Source organism: Sphaeramia orbicularis, chromosome 13 (genome assembly GCF_902148855.1).
Source record: "Sphaeramia orbicularis chromosome 13, fSphaOr1.1, whole genome shotgun sequence".
Classification (NCBI taxonomy): Eukaryota; Metazoa; Chordata; class Actinopteri; order Kurtiformes; family Apogonidae; genus Sphaeramia; species Sphaeramia orbicularis.
The window spans coordinates 25464827-25480924 of NC_043969.1; the positions used below are offsets into that span (position 1 = coordinate 25464827).

Below are 16098 nucleotides of genomic sequence, written 5' to 3' on the forward strand. Positions count from 1 at the left end.
GGCTGGGCGCACCCTTAGGGATAGGGTGAGGAGCTCAGTCACCAGGGAGGAGCTCGGAGTAGAGCTGCTGCTCCTCCACATCAAGAGGGGCCAGCTGAGGTGGCTCAGGCATCTGTTTCGGATGCCTCCTGGACGCCTCCCTGGGTAGGTCTTCCGGGCATGTCCCACCGGGAGGAGACCTCAGGGAAGACCTAGGACACGTTGGAGAGACTATGTCTCTTGGCTGGCCTGGGAACGCCTCAGGGTCCCCCCAGAAGCACTGGAGGAGGTGTCTGGGGAGAGCGAAGTCTGGGCATCCCTGCTTAGACTGTTACCCCCCCGACCCGGCCCCGGATAAAGCAGAAGATGATGGATGGATGGATGGATGGATGGATGGATGGATGGATGGATGGGAAGAAAAAGGAACATACTCTCTAAAATATTGGTTTCTACCCCAATAGAAAGAAATGGAATCAGACTGCTTAAACTTACTTCTACCCTAATGTTAATACTCAGACACTTGACCTAATTTGATTTTAACACTGAAAACATACAAATTATGACACCTTTTGTTATTATGTGTTGGAATGGGTCCACTTACACCTTAATCTGTTATCCGTAAGGTTTTCCACAGGGCTGTTTCTGTTGCCGTACACTTTTGTAACCCCTCAGCCCAATATAGTATAAGACCCAGCTGAAAGTTACTGCCCTCCAGGCCCTATAGGTGACCTGTTTTCAACAGGCTTCTGCTCCATGCCAAGATGCATCCACAGCAAAAATTTGGTGCAGATATCTCAATACATTCTTTAGGCAATACAGTTGTGTTGTTGAATGGACTGAAAGACAGACAGTCGGCCAGATGGCAAAATGATTACAATACCCCTCTGGCCAGAGTTGGCTGAGGGGTAAAAACCAGAAACTCCTCGACTCCTTTAATGTCTGTTGGCCCAAATGGAACAAAAATAATCTAGTATTGCTAACAGGCACAAGTTGCACATACACTGTAAGTATCGTCCAATAATATGTCTATGCTTTATTTCAGGATTCAGTATATATCAGTCCTTCCAGGATTTTGCGGGATTTTTTTTTTTTACTGTTGTGGCCTAAAATGCCTGATTTTGCGACAGCTTTTTAAAAAAAATTGCAGTGAAAGTTGCGATGATTTGAGGCTTCTTTTATTAAAGCCACAGGAACATGGGCATTTGCAAATTACCTATAACAGTCTTTTTTGAGTTTTTAGCCTTAAAAAGCACCAGGAAGCAATGATTTTAAACAAAACAGGCTTTTTTTCATTCATTCACTTATTTGTTTTGAGCAGCCAATGAGAGCGGGGCGTCACAGAACACCAGCCAATCAGAGTGGAGCGTCACAAAACATCAGCCAATGAGAGTGGAGCGCCACGGAACGCCAGCCAATGAGAGCGCAGCGACAAAGAACGCCAGCCAATCAGAGCGGAGTGTCACAGAACGTTAGCCAATGAGAGTGGAGCGTCCCACAACGTCAGCCAATGAGAATGCAGCGTCATGGAACGCCAGCCAATGAGAGCGCAGTGTCACGGAACGACGGCCAATGAGAGCGGAGCGTCACAGAATGTCGGCCAATGAGAGCGCAGCGTCACGGAACGTCAGCCAATGAGAGCACAGCGTCACAGAACGTCAGCCAATGAGAACATAGCGTCACAGAACGTCAGCCAGTGAGAGTGGAGCGTCACGGAACGCTGGCCAATCAGAGCGGAGCGTCACAGAACATCAACCAATCAGAGCGTAGCGTCACAGAACGTCAGCCAATGAGAGCGCAGCGTGACGGAACGACAGCCAATGAGAGTGCAGCGTCACAGAACGTCGGGCAATGAGAGCGCAGCGTCACGGAACGACGGCCAATGAGAGCAGAGTGTCACAGAACGTCAACCAATGAGAGCGCAGCGTCATGGAACAACGGCCAATGAGAGCGGAGCGTCACAGAACGCCGGCCAATCAGAGCGGAGCATCACAGAATGTCAGCCAATGAGAGCGCAGTGTCACGGAACGCCAGCCAATGAGAGCGCAGCGTCACAGAACGCCAGCCAATCAGAGCAGAGCGTCACAGAACGTCAGCCAATCAGAGCAGAGCGTCACAGAACGTCAGCCAATCAGAGCAAAGTGTCACAGAACGTCAACCAATCAGAACGCAGCGTCACAGAACGCCAGCCAATGAGAGCGCAGCGTCACAGAACGTCAGCCAGTGAGAGCGTAGCATCACAGAACATCAACCAGTCAGAGCGCAGCGTCACAAAACGTCAGCCAATGAGAACGTAGCATCAAAGAACGTCAGCCAATGAGAGTGGAGCGTCATGGAACACCGGCCAATGAGAGCGCAGCGTCACAGAATGTCAGCCAATGAGAGCGCAGCGTCACAGAACATTAATCAGTGTGTCCAATAGTGAAAGACGGGAAATAAAGGACCCACCTGAAGTTCAGGAAGTAGTGGAGCTTTGCATAGAACCCATTCTTGGAGGGAAAGGGAGTGGAAAGGTTTTTGGAAAGGGAAAGATTTTTACCTGGATAATTTAGATGGAAACACACCAGGGTTTTTAAAAGTTCGGGTAATGCTCAAAATTCCTGCAAATGTTCCTGCAGTGGAAAAGGGCCTACAGATCCCTTTTCCAAGTCCCTGAACTGTCTCTATAAACCTCTATTAAACTGCAGATATGGTATGTTACTGCCCTCTGCTGGTGGTCAGCAGTAACACTACATACTAGAGAAGACACAATCACTGTCATAACAGATGTAGCTGAAATAACATGGGAAATAAGACTGACACAAATGGATATTCATTTAACATAAAATAATAAATTCATGTTACTAGCAAATCGTGTCAGTAAACAACATTATTACATTTTAAAGCTTCAATGTGTTTTCAAATCATGTCTATCTATATCTTCATAAACAGAGCGTCAGTTTCCCACAAAGTATAAGAATATTACTTACATTCAGTGTCAAAAAAGGAACTAAAGGAACTTTCAAAAGGAAGTAAAGTACTGCATGTAACTATATCAAAAAATTATTCCAACAAAAATGAGTGTTTTGCATTTAGATCTTTTTCTCTCAACCGATCACAAAATCTGTTGATTGTGTATTATCTATGAATATCGTATCCATCTTTACATGCCCATTATCATTTACAAAAGTGTCTCAATTTCCCCATCATGTTTTGTGAAAAGTTCTTGAGTTACTCAGCAAAGCAGGCGGCGGTCCGTCTCATTCTGATGACGTTTACAATTTTATTTACTGAGGAACTGCCACTGGTTTCGTAGAGCCAATTTTTAAAACATATACCAAAACATATTTCCCCCGTCAAACAGGTACGACAACACTCTTTGCCGTTTTTATAATCTATGTAGACTTAAAATACACTAAATCTCGAAAAGGTTTACGGAATCAGCGTTGTAGTAGAGCCGTGGTGACCCATGACAGGTTAGCTTACTGCTCTACACGCTAGCTAACCAGCTAACTAGCCCTGAAGCACCCCGGCTAACCTGCTAGCTAGTTAGCCGACAAACGGTAAAAAGCTAATAAAGAATATGTGTGTACGGTAGCTAAAGAGACACAACAGTTGAAATGCATTTCTTTGAAAAGGAGTCTCAGTGTTTAGCTAGGTAGCTAGCTCTTACTAGTATCTCTAGGTATAAACGTAAAGTTAAACTGTCATGTAATCGCGAGGACAGCGATAGAACAGGTGAGTGCTGAGACTGTAAACAGAGCACACTACGGTGATGACAGCTCAAAGTACACCACAATGCGTCAGTGACTATTATTTCATGCATTACTATTTCCTTGGATGTCATGCCAAAGTTTCTAATCTGGTCTGTACTGTTCACTCACTTCTCTGCCTCTTCCCCCTTTCATTTTGTCGCCGCGGTAAAACGATAAAAAAGTAGGTCACATTTGTAAGGGAAACGCATAGAGGTTAAGAAAAATAAGGCATGAATAGCAACTGTACTTTGACTATATTACAAAACAAAGTAATATGCACTAAGTCTGTGGCTCATATTGCAAGGAAGTGGATTGAAATTGGAAGTAAACTTGACTGTATGTGAGGAGAGCAGGAGACAGCTGTTTCATTTTTTTTTTTTTTTTTTTTTGGCAAAATAAATGTACTGTTAAAACAATAATAGGAGCTGAACCCCCTAAGGGCAATAATAGCTTATCACAGTGTTTGTGTCAGTTAAATTGCGTATACTGTGTTTTGACTGAATATATCAAAATTTCCGAAACATTTAATTTGTCATCTTCTCAAACACAAGCAGAAATGTATGTGTGTGAATAAACTGCATACCGTCACTCATATCATATTTACAGATTTTTGCTTCATTGCCACTCTTTTGTTCGGGTTGGAACTTGGATGGAGTGAGTGTTGAGCCCTAATGAGATGAGTGACCAGGGCAACAACAACCAGAACATCTCCTGCAACCCCTTCGCTGCCCTCTTCAGTTCGCTGGCTGATGCCAAACAGTTTGCATCAGGACAGAAACCACCACAGTCTTCCGCTGAACCGCCATGTGTGTGCAGTTAGCAGATCTCTTGCTGTCCTCCATCATTAACTTAAATTGTCATATGTGGTTTGGTCCAGATGTCAAAGACGTTAGAGTTAAATACAGTTTATAGCAAATCATTTAATAACAAATACATTTTATTCACAAATGTTTTTAATCACCTGTTCAAGAACTCACTCTTGGTATTTTATGTTGCAGTGGATGATTCAGGAGAGAGCCAGTCAGAGTCTGAAAACTCTGTGTCCGACAGTGTTGATGACAATGATGACTCGGTGGCGGAGATCAGCCGCTCCTTCCGGTCTCGACAAGAACTTTGTGAACAGCTCAACGTCAATCACATGATTCAGCGTATATTTCTCATCACATTGGACAATAGTAAGTAAACAAGAACAAATGTTGGACTTGCATGAATAGTAATTAGTAGCATGTCATCTCAATTTCTCTTGACAGTTTTACCATACCACTGTTGTCTTGAAGAATATGTTACTTACTGTGTGGCTGATTGATAAAATGGCAAATCATGCTGTTAAATGTGCTACATAAATTTTGCTCTGGATAAATATCAAACAAGGTCTCACTCCTTTGGTTTCAGGGTTTTAAGAATTTTCAATCTTATTACTGAAAACTACCCCAGCTAAGCCCTAAATTTAGTGAAATTGTCAGATTGTCTGAAAAGTTCTTCATAATCTCCAAGGACAGACTAACATTAAGGTGACATAAAGATTTTGTTTGTATATTTAATGCCGTGTTTACACTTTATGGTATTTTTATCTGTAATGATTTCCACTGTGTCCGATTAGGTGATAGGCTAATAGTCATACATTCCTGCCATGTTCTGGCCAGATAACATGGCAGATTACACAATGTGAATGACTTACAGTGAGAAAGTATGTAAATGTATAATGCTCTGAGTGTATTTGAGTAGAGCTTTCACTGTGAAAGGTCAGAATGAAAGTGATGGACTTTTTGATACACAAGTTGACTATGTGTGAAGCAATAAAACATGCTGTCCCAGTTCAGACTGCAGAGCTTCTATTTTATTACTTTGTAACTCTCATAAGTATAGGCGCAATTCATAATCCTCAACTGCATGAATAAACAATGACATCTGAAGTGGTGTGTATGAGACTGATGCTATAATATAGCCCACTCCTTGATTCTGTCTTCTGTTAAGGAAAAGCCTTAGGAAAAAAACTCATGTGGTTCCATTTTTGGGCAGTGCAAAGAGGACAGTATAAGTTGTCAGTCTTTAAAGAAAACCTGAGTTAATAATAACCATCACTTTGTCATGTTTACAGCTGCATACCTCAGAGTGGTCTAAACTCCTCTTGATCATCACAAAAATTCCAGGGCCTGTTGTGGACGGCCAAAAATCCTCAAAGATACTAGTCTGTCAGTATGTCATGAGGTGTCCCAGATGGGGTGTCAGTTGTCTGTGTCACATAGCACAAGATATAACAATTGATTATCTTGTCTGACACACATGAGGCATTCAAGATGAACCAATGCCCTACAAGAGCTGGAATGGGCCATAATTGGGTGTGGATATCGTGTCATCTGACCCCTCCATTAGACATAACTTTATTTGTAGTTGTAATTATTGAGAGGCTGGCTGGGTTACATTCTGTGTTAAATGCTGAGTGTGTGCAGGGTTGTGACTTAAGATCAGATGACCTATGTGAATGTTTCACATTGATTCACTCACTAATGATTTTACACAGCGTCTGTACTGGTCCTAAATAGTACCGGTGTATGTTCTGTTATTCTTTGTGGTATTAGATGGTGATGGATGTCTCAACATTCTTAGTTTCCAGTAAGCATTTAGTGACTCAACCTCTTTTAACTCAATACAGTCTCACTGTGAGTTGGCTGGGTCATCCTTCCACTGAAAATAGAGAGGGATGAGTCATGATGTTCAGGAAATGCAGGCGAAAAGCCCCCTGGCCCCCTGTTTTCACTTACAGAAGAACCCTTCAATGAAATCCCTAGTCTGAAATAAACCACAATAAATTCTTATTTATTCATCTGTAGACTGTGGCTAATTTAATTTTCAGGAGTTGTTCTGTGTTTTTTTTCCATCTGTGATTTCACCCTGTTTTATGGTTTTATTCTCACCCATAGGTGACCCAAGTTTGCGTGGAGGTAATGGGATCCCTCCTCGCTGTGTGTATCTGGAGGAAATGGCCGCAGATCTTGATGGACAGGACTGGCTGGACATGGACAACATAGAACAGGTTTGACATCATCACATTTTAGTTGACAGTCCTTTCTTCCATGCCTTGTCTGTTTATCTCCAGTAACCAAAAACATTTGAAACTTTTTAAGCAATTGCAATGCATAACCAGGTTTAGAAATCCCACATCCTTAACTTGGAGGCTTAGGGTAAGAAACTATTATGTAAATTCAAGCTTTTTTTTAGGTTTGTGGATGGCTCAGGTGCATTTCTGTTATCATTTGCATAAAAACTATGAATTTTATACCTATTTTAATGTGTTTATAGAAAGAACCATAAGATACTGTAAATCTGAAGTCCAGTTTGCTGATTAATAGATGAAACCCACTCCACCTTAGGTCTTGCCCTTAAGTGTGGAGTATACAGATTTTATATTCTTTATCTGTTTGCAGATGTGCAGGATTTTTTTTTATTACTGACACCGTTGTGCCTGATGTTTCATTCCATTCTCCAGGCACTTTTTAACCGTCTGCTATTGCTAGAGCCAGGAAACCACCTCATCTACATGACGTCATGCAGCACTGTCAACCTGTCTGCTGACCGAGATGCAGGAGAAAAGTGTGCTATTCCGTACCTTTTTGCTTGTTATCAAAGGGCCAAGGAAGAGGTATGAGTTGTCATTTGACTGACTGTACGACTTCATCCCATCATTATGTGTTTTTCATAAAATACCCTTTTTTAATATCCTATTCTTGGTGATTAGAACATAAAAATAACAGACACTATTTCATAATTTAGTGAATTCTTAATTGTCTTGTACCAGGTGACTAAGGTACCAGAGAAGTTACTGTCATTTGCTGTTCGTTGTAAGAACCTTACCGTTTCCAACACACGGACAGTTCTTCTTACCCCAGAGATCTACATCAGCCAGAATATCTACGAACAGCTTCTGGACCTGCTGCTGGATGGTTTCAGTGGAGCACGTAGGATCTACATTTCCTCTTTCAAGCAGTGACTCCTTCTTATGTTGTTTTCTCTTCCTTTCACTTATACTTTGTTTTCTCTACTTATAAATTTATTGTGTTTCAGAGCCAGAAGAGGTGGTAGAGTTTGTAGAAGAGGTCATTGCTGGCCTGCTCTCTGACCAGGAGGTCCGAACCTTTGAGGAGGTCATAGTACCAGTGTTGGATATCTTCCAGGGACGTGTCAAAGACTTAGACTTGTGCCAACCTCTTCTCTACTCCTACTTAGATGTTCTCCTTTATTTCAGCCACCATAAAGACATTGCTAAGGTCAAGTGATGCGGAGGGTCATACTGTTGTAAATTTTACCATGTACCACAGTTATTTTTAAAAAAATATACATACTTATATAATATCTGTGTAACCATGTAAACTCATGACAAGATGTTATTTTGTTCTTAATTTTCTCCTCAACTAACAGGTATTAGTGGAACACATTCAGCCGAAAGACCCAGCTAATGGTTTGCAGTACCAGAAGACTCTGCTGGGGGCAGTGTTGAGCATTTCCTGTTTGTTAAAAACCCCAGGTATAGTGGAGGGACACGGCTATTTCCTCAACCCCTCCCGCTCCAGTGCCCAAGAGACAAAGGTCCAGGAAGCAAACATCCACCAGGTATAAACAGATGAATTTGCAATTGTTGCTCTCTTTGTTTTTTTCTCAAATTCATTGAAAACTGCTGTCTTTACATGCATCTAAATTGAGGCTCTTGATTTGCCTTGTATTGCAGTTTATGGGGCAGTTTCATGACAAGTTGCACCAGGTCTTAAAAAATCTACTTCAACGATCTGGTGAGACGCGCCACTTGCTGCTTTCTTGGTTGGGCAACTGTCTTCAGGCTAATGCTGGGCGAGCTAAGATATGGGCCAATCAGATGCCAGAGATCTTCTTTCAGATGTATGCATCAGATGCATTCTTCTTAAATCTGGGTGCAGCTCTGCTGAAGCTTTGCCAGCCTTTCTGCAGGCCACGTTCACCAAAACTGCTCACCTTTAACCCTACGTACTGCGCCCTCAAAGATCTGAGTGAAGAAGAGAGGCACAATCGCAATGTGCATGCAAAAGGTGAGTATATGAAGAAGACAATGTGTGTGCTATTTAAGGAGCACAATACAATGTTTGCCCACTCAGTGTCTGTATTAATGCACCACTTCTTCTGCTACTGATTTATTCATAGTGACTTTATAGCAGATTTTCTTGAGCAGTAAGATTTTTTAGGAAAATAAATAAAAATTCATAACTAAGTGATCATCTTTGTCTCCTACCAGGTCTTGACAAGGAAACCTGTCTGATCCCTGTGCCCCCTCAGCAGCTGGTGGAGTCTGCACAGTCATACAGTCTGCTGACTGAAAACCTCATCCTAACACAGCTCACCATGCATCTTGGCTTCCACAGGTTCACATAACAACCACATGATTTCTGTGAATGAGACAGAATGTATCAAGACTAGATCCCATAGCAATGAAGTGTTTGTTCATCATGTTTGCACCATATGTCAATATTAACCTGTGTTGTCTGTTTTTGTCCCTACACTAATGTGTATGTGTAATGTGCATTTGCAGACTCCATGAGCAGATGGTGAAGATGAACCAGTCTCTCCACCGACTCCAGGTGACATGGCAGGAGGCCCAGCGAACAGCCAATCCAATGTCAGAGCAGTTCCTGGAGCAGTTTGAACGTCTCATGATTGTTTATTTGTCAACCAAAGCTGCCACTACACAGCCTGCAATGCTGCAATGCTGCCTTAACCTTCAAGCCTCCATGGCTGCCCTACTGGTTCAGCTTGGAATGGGGAACCAGGGACCTGAACATGTAGCACTCAATTTTCCCCTGCCTTCCCTACAGAATACTATGCTATGTTATATACCAGGTAATCACTGTCCTTATTTTTTTCATTTACATCCAATGTTAAAGGTTCAGTGTGTAATCTTTTTGTAATCATTGTGTAGTTGGCAGTCAAGTCACAGACTACAACTAACTGAATATCCCTCACCCTCCTCTATGGCTGCCAAAAAAGATGTGAAAAACCTGAAAGGCCCTTGTAACATCCAGTGCTTGGTTTGTCCATTTTTAGGGATAATAACTCTGATCCACATGCAGTAGATGATGAGAATGTCCCATAACTCCATAAAATGGATAAGAGTAATAAGTCACTTCTGAGCTACTGTAGAAACATGGCAGTGGAACATAATGGTCTCAGTGGATGAGAAACTCTTCCCTTTGTAGAAAATGGATCATTCTAAAATAATGAAAACAACTCTTCTTGTTTTCAGATGATAATACAGCAATTAAAATCTCAACGGATGGATGGATAGATAATCTGTTTCTGCAGTAAGAGCTGCATAATTGTTAACACCCTCAATCTTTAATAATATTATGTTACAATGTTAAAAGGATCTTGTACTGTAACAGCCATGTCTTAATTTGCATTTATACAATGCTGCAGGGTTCAGTCTAAGGTTAGGTGGCAAAAGAAGTCACCTGAGTACAAATATGTGATATTTACACTTGATATTTTTGTGCCTGATCAAACATGTTATGTAGTAGATACTGTGCAGTGTTTTGAAGGTACTGCAACTGTGCATGCAAGGTGTTGGTAGTCAGTCCCTCATTTGTTCATTCATACGAAACATTGCTTAATATTGTTGTCATGATCTAATTAAGCCTTTTTTATGTGTTTCAGAGTTTTTTGCAGAGAACTTGGGGGATTTCTTCATCTTTCTGCGTAGATTTGCAGATGACGTTTTAGAGACGTCTGCTGAAAGTCTGGAGCAGATCCTTTCCTTCATCACTGTCTTCATGGGGAACGTAGAGAGGTGCAGCTTAATTTATCAGTTAATACAAATAATCTCAAGGTTCAAAGGGCTCAAATGATGCAGATAATTTTATGTTCTTCATTTTCTTCATTAGGATGAAGAACCCACATTTAAGAGCTAAGCTTGCTGAGGTCTTAGAGGCAGTGATGCCTCATATGGAGCCAGTGGCTCCTGGTGCTGCTCAGCCTATTGTGTTTCAGCGTGAGAGAGTCTTCTGCTCCTACAGACATGCACCTCAGCTGGCAGAGGCCCTCATCACTGTCTTTGTAGATATTGAATTTACAGGTGAAAACTTCTCTTTCTCTGAAATACTAGTGCAAGGTGTAGACTCTTAGTTTTTAACTATAAGGCTAACAAAACCTTTGTGTGAAGTACAACAATTTATTTATCATGCTTGTTCATATCTTTATATACTACTATAACAGCTAATACTGCAAATATTAAAACTCTAGAGAAGAATAGAACACACTTGGCCATAAAATGCCAATTAATTCGTTTATCTTGTGATGTTTGACTCACTACTTTCCTTTCCTCAGGTGATCCTCATCAGTTTGAACAGAAATTCAACTATAGACGACCCATGTACCCCATCCTCAAGTACATGTGGAGCAAAGATAGTTACAGAGAAAGTATCAAGGTAAAGTAGTGTATTTATCTTTCTTCATCCATGTGTACAGAGATGATTTAAAAGAGGCATAAAGACAACAAAGGAATGACCACGCTATTTATTAAACAGAGTGAACCCAGAGTGGTTTTTTCTTGTTTTAGCATTTAGCAGACTATGCATCTGAAAACCTGGAGGCCATGAACCCACCATTGTTCCTTAGATTCCTCAATTTACTGATGAATGATGCCATCTTCCTCCTTGATGAAGCTATTCAGGTGAGACATTTTTACAGTGTCACCCCTTCTATGCATGGGTTTCAGGATCTTTACCTAATTTGTAGTTATGAAACCTCCCCTTGACCATGGTGATGACCAAACAGCTGTTTTTGATCCATTATAATGTGAAAGCACTTTATAGTAGTATAAGTAAGACTAGTGTCCTTATAAAACGGAACAAGAAAAAGCATTGGAAAATGTTTAAATGCTGATGTCAGATGTCTGTTTCTAAAAGGAGATGCAGCACATTTAGATACTGATGGCAAGATGTAGTTGTGCACTTCCAAAAATTGCAATGTGAAAGCAAAACTATCTAGACCAAAAAACTAAAAAACATGAATCTAGGTTCAGAACTTGATTCGACTTTTAGGTGTGAAAATGCCCTTAGATTTTATACAACTCTGCCAATCTTTACATATGTTCACTCAACCATTGACAACTCCATTTTGTCCTTAAGTACCTGAGTAAAATCAAGATACTCCAGCTGGAGCGGGATCGAGGGGAGTGGGACAGTCTGCCCCCTGATGCCCGAAGAGAGAAGGAATCAAGCCTGCAGATGTTTGGACAGCTTGGACGCTTTCACAACATTATGTCTAATGAGACCATTGGAACACTGGCCTTCCTCACCTCAGGTAAGACAGGAAAAGTGTTTAGTGCGCTCCTTTGTTTCTCAGATCTCGTCTTGTCTTTTTAAAATGTATTTCTAATTTCCTCGTTCCAAGAAATCAAAGGCATCTTTGTGCACCCCTTCCTGGCTGAGAGGATCATCTCCATGCTTAACTACTTCTTGCAGCACCTGGTGGGTCCTAAAATGGGTGCCCTTAAAGTGAAGGACTTCAGTGAGTTTGACTTCAAGCCCCAGCAGCTTGTTTCGGACATTTGTACCATCTACTTGAACCTGGGGTATGTTGGGAGGAGTTTAGTTTTTCACAATTGAAAGAGAAAAAAAAATCTGCTTTTATCTTTTCTGAAATGTTTTATTTTCATTACTTAATTGCATTTTTTTTTTTTTTTTGCAGTGATGAGGAAAATTTCTGTGCTACAGTACCAAAGGATGGACGTTCGTACTCTCCTACTCTCTTCTCCCAGACAGTTAGGGTACTAAAGAAGATCAACAAGCCTGGGAACATGATTGTGGCTTTTGGACTCCTTGCAGATAAAATAAAGGTAGAATTTGTCTTTTTTAAAGTAGAGTATAAGTTTCACAAATATTTGTTCTGTGAATTTTGTGTTGTGTTCAGTGCATCATTGATATTCCAGTTTTATTAAAGCATACTGATTATAAGTATTTGTCACCCTGTCTGCTTTAGTCCCATGCAGATAGGCAGCAACAAGAAGAGGAGACATACTCAGATGCTCCAGATGAGTTTTTGGACCCCATCATGTCCACTCTGATGTTGGATCCTGTTCTGCTTCCTTCTTCTAATGTCACCGTAGATCGCTCAACAATAGCACGGCATCTTCTCAGGTTAGTTAAATCCAACTGAAATTCTCATATCTCATGTTGCAAATCCAATTGGTACCTGTTTGAGTTCAGTGTGTAAGATTTAAGAGCGTTTTGGAGGGGAGGCTCCAACTGCAGAATGATAAAGATGATAGTAATAATGCTTATGATTATGTTGCCTTTAGTCTGATATGTTGATGTCTGATATGTTGTCCATTGTTGGAGGTTGGAGTTAATCTTTTAAATCAAACACTCAGATAAACCATATACTAACTCTAATGAGGGACATTTACATTTTTTGCATCCACTGTAGAATAGGGTGAGGTGAGGGGTATTCAGTTGGTTCCAGTCTGTAACTTCACCACTAGATGCCTCTAAAGATTACACACTGAACCTTTGATAGGCAGGAATTAACCTTTATTGATAATTTACTCCCTACAGTGACCAGACAGATCCTTTTAACCGCAGCCCTCTTACAATGGACCAGATCAGGCCAAATGAGGAGCTCAAACAGCGGATCTTACAGTGGCTTGATAAGCATAAGCAGGAAAGTCTACAGCTTGGACCGAGTGGCTAACTGTGGGCCCTCAATCGGATAAACTGTGAACACAGCCTTGTTTTATTTTTTTCCCTTTTTCCCAGCGTGCTCCTCTGCTTCTACGCAAATCTGCAGTGTGCTTTCCCCTGTGGATTTCCTCTAACTTCTTCAGTGTAACTAACAGTACTTCAGCTTCACACAGCCTTCATGCACTGTGGGCTTCATGTAAGCTGTAGCCCACCAGCTCTTGACAAGTTCAGAATCCACACTCAGTAGCTGCTCTGTTCCTATGATGCTCCCATGATGGCAACACAAGTTCTTCTCTCCTTGAATACTGTGCATTAATCAGTTAGTATTACAGTCAGAACTTTGGCCTGTGGCCATTCAACAGGGCTTGTTGAATATACTGTATAAACCCCTAACTGAGCAACTGGCCAAAACAAGATTTTATACAGCAAGGTAAGTATTTTTGGGAACTCAAGATAGACGACTGGAGTTGTTTCTACTGTGATCTTGATTTAATCTTTTCAAAGAATACCTCTTACGCTGCCTATTTAAAAAAAGAAAAAAAAAAAAAAAAGTTGAACACCCTATATTTTAGGACTCTTGGTTAAATCTCACAGGTAAAACGAAAATTTAAGTGAAACTAGGAAAATGTGTCTGATTTTTATTTTACTATTGATTATCTAGATTTACTGTGGATTGTTCAAAATTTTGTCCCTTATTGAGCAAAAGCTAGACTTTGTACCTGTCAGACAAAGTTAATCAGGGTTTGGAGGATGTTTAACATTTTACAATAAGTAATAATAGTTATAAATAATTTAAAAAATCCAAGATTGTTTATTAAAATTCTTCCATTTCTGAGTGTAGTGTTTTTAGACGCTGCTACCCAGTATTGCAACAAAAACTGAAAATGTAGACGCTACTCACAGCAGCTTAAAATAATTGCACATTGTGGAGTGGCAGCTTCAGGGACACTTTGGAAAACAAGCAAACAGTAGATGATTTATGGTGTTTAATGCTTAGACAAGCACTTTCGCTTGCAGTTTAAACATTTTAATTTGGAAAATACATTCAGTTTTGCTTGTGTGTTGTCTTGTCACCTCATATTTGTAAAAATTCCAGGTGTTGGCTAAATTGTAAGATTTTAATACATTGCTGAGTTTTTGAAAGAGCAGCTTAAGCCTCAGTAATGGTGAATGGCAGCAAATGAGCAGCTCCAAACTAAAAAAAATAGTTAATAACCAATACTGAGAGGTGTTTTGTAGTTTTCAGTATAAATGAGCCACATTTGTACATCACTTACTCCTTTCAGCCATAACATTATGACCACACACAAGTTAAGTGGTCATAATGTTGATTATCTTGTTACATTGGCACCTTGCGGATTAATTTAAGCAGCAAGTGAATATTAAGTCCTCCAAGTTGATGTGTTTGAAATGGTCAAGCATAAGGACTGCAGGGCTGAATTGTGATGGTGATGACTGGGTCAGAGCATCTCTAAAACCACAGGTCTTATTGGATGTTTCTGGTCTGCAGGGTTTTGTACCCTTTTATAAGGACAACCAAATCTAAACTCAATTGGACATCTCCAGGATTGTAATATTAGTACCATACCACCTACTTTACCTTGTGTTGGTCACCTTTTTTTCCAACAAAACAGTTCTGACCTGAGGCTTTGGCTCTAGAAGGCCTCTGAAGGTGTGCTGTGGTAGGTGGCACCAAAACATTAACAGCAGATCCTTTTAAGTCCTGGAAGTTGCAACATGGGGTCACTGGATTGGATTTGTTTTTTCAGCACATCCTACAAGTGCTGGATTGATTGGAGATGTGCTTGCTCTTCCTTAAACCACTTTTGGAAGGGCAGTAACAACATGAGAATACCGGCATTTCTGAAGATGCTCTGACTAGCCATTTGGTCATCACTGTTTGGGTCTTATCAAAGTCACTCAGACCCTTTTGCTGTCCATTTTTCTTTCTTCCAACACAAAATCAAGAACTAAATGCTTACTTACTGCTTAATGTATCACACCTAAAATTACATTGTACTGAAGTAATCAACATTATACTAAATTTACTTGTCAGTGATTATAATGTTATGGATGACTGGTGTATAGATGGCCTTATGACATTACCTCTGAATATTGTATTGTCATTGGTCTGTATGCTTTGAAACTGAAATTAGTTCTTAAATAAAAAGGTAGAATATGTTTAACAAGACAAATAATTTGCTGCAACTCTGAGTTTTAATGGAAGACACAAAAAACTCTTTAATTCATCCTTATGTGAACCATATACGGACTGCCTGTCATGAGATTTAACCAGAAAATATTTAGTGTTCAGTTATTTTTTACTGGCAGTGTATATATGGTAATCATCCTCTTTAAGATTAACAATTAGTATATCCACTGATATATTCTTGTCTAAAATTTTGAACAGAATTTGTGTTGTGTGAAAGCCAAGTGTAATACCTAGTGGCTAAACAGCTGATCAATAGAAGCGGTGCCTGAAACCAAAAGCCTTGCAGTGATGTCAGCGAACGATCTAACCCATCTCATCAAGAGACCTTACTCAGAGTTTGTTTTGTTGAAGTATGGCACAGCAGTGGGTAGAAAATAAAAGATCAGAAAAAGACTTTTGAATACAAGGTTTTCATTTAAGAGTTTATGTGGTTGTTAAAAGTGGCAAAATGTGAGAGAAAGATGATGTATTTGAT

At 40.4% G+C, this 16098-nt stretch overlaps 1 protein-coding gene across 2 annotated transcripts; it reads left to right on the forward strand.

Annotated features, from left to right (window-relative positions):
• The first annotated feature begins 3227 nt into the window (after nt 1–3227).
• On the forward strand, nt 3228–16062 carry ube4a (ubiquitination factor E4A (UFD2 homolog, yeast)). 2 transcript variants are annotated; one of them, XM_030151935.1, is made up of 20 exons: nt 3228–3319; nt 4317–4516; nt 4709–4885; nt 6632–6744; nt 7198–7350; nt 7507–7666; nt 7773–7975; nt 8127–8318; nt 8434–8767; nt 8971–9097; nt 9265–9572; nt 10386–10518; nt 10613–10803; nt 11055–11155; nt 11287–11400; nt 11858–12032; nt 12123–12303; nt 12420–12567; nt 12711–12868; nt 13286–16062. In XM_030151935.1, exons 2-20 carry the CDS (start codon nt 4387–4389, stop codon nt 13419–13421), a joined length of 3234 nt encoding a protein of 1077 aa, XP_030007795.1. In that variant the 5' UTR covers nt 3228–3319; nt 4317–4386; the 3' UTR covers nt 13422–16062. The 2 variants fall into 2 exon arrangements, with proteins under 2 accessions (XP_030007795.1, XP_030007796.1); XM_030151936.1 differs by having other exon boundaries at nt 3236–3319; nt 4348–4516.
• The last annotated feature ends 36 nt before the right edge of the window (nt 16063–16098 follow it).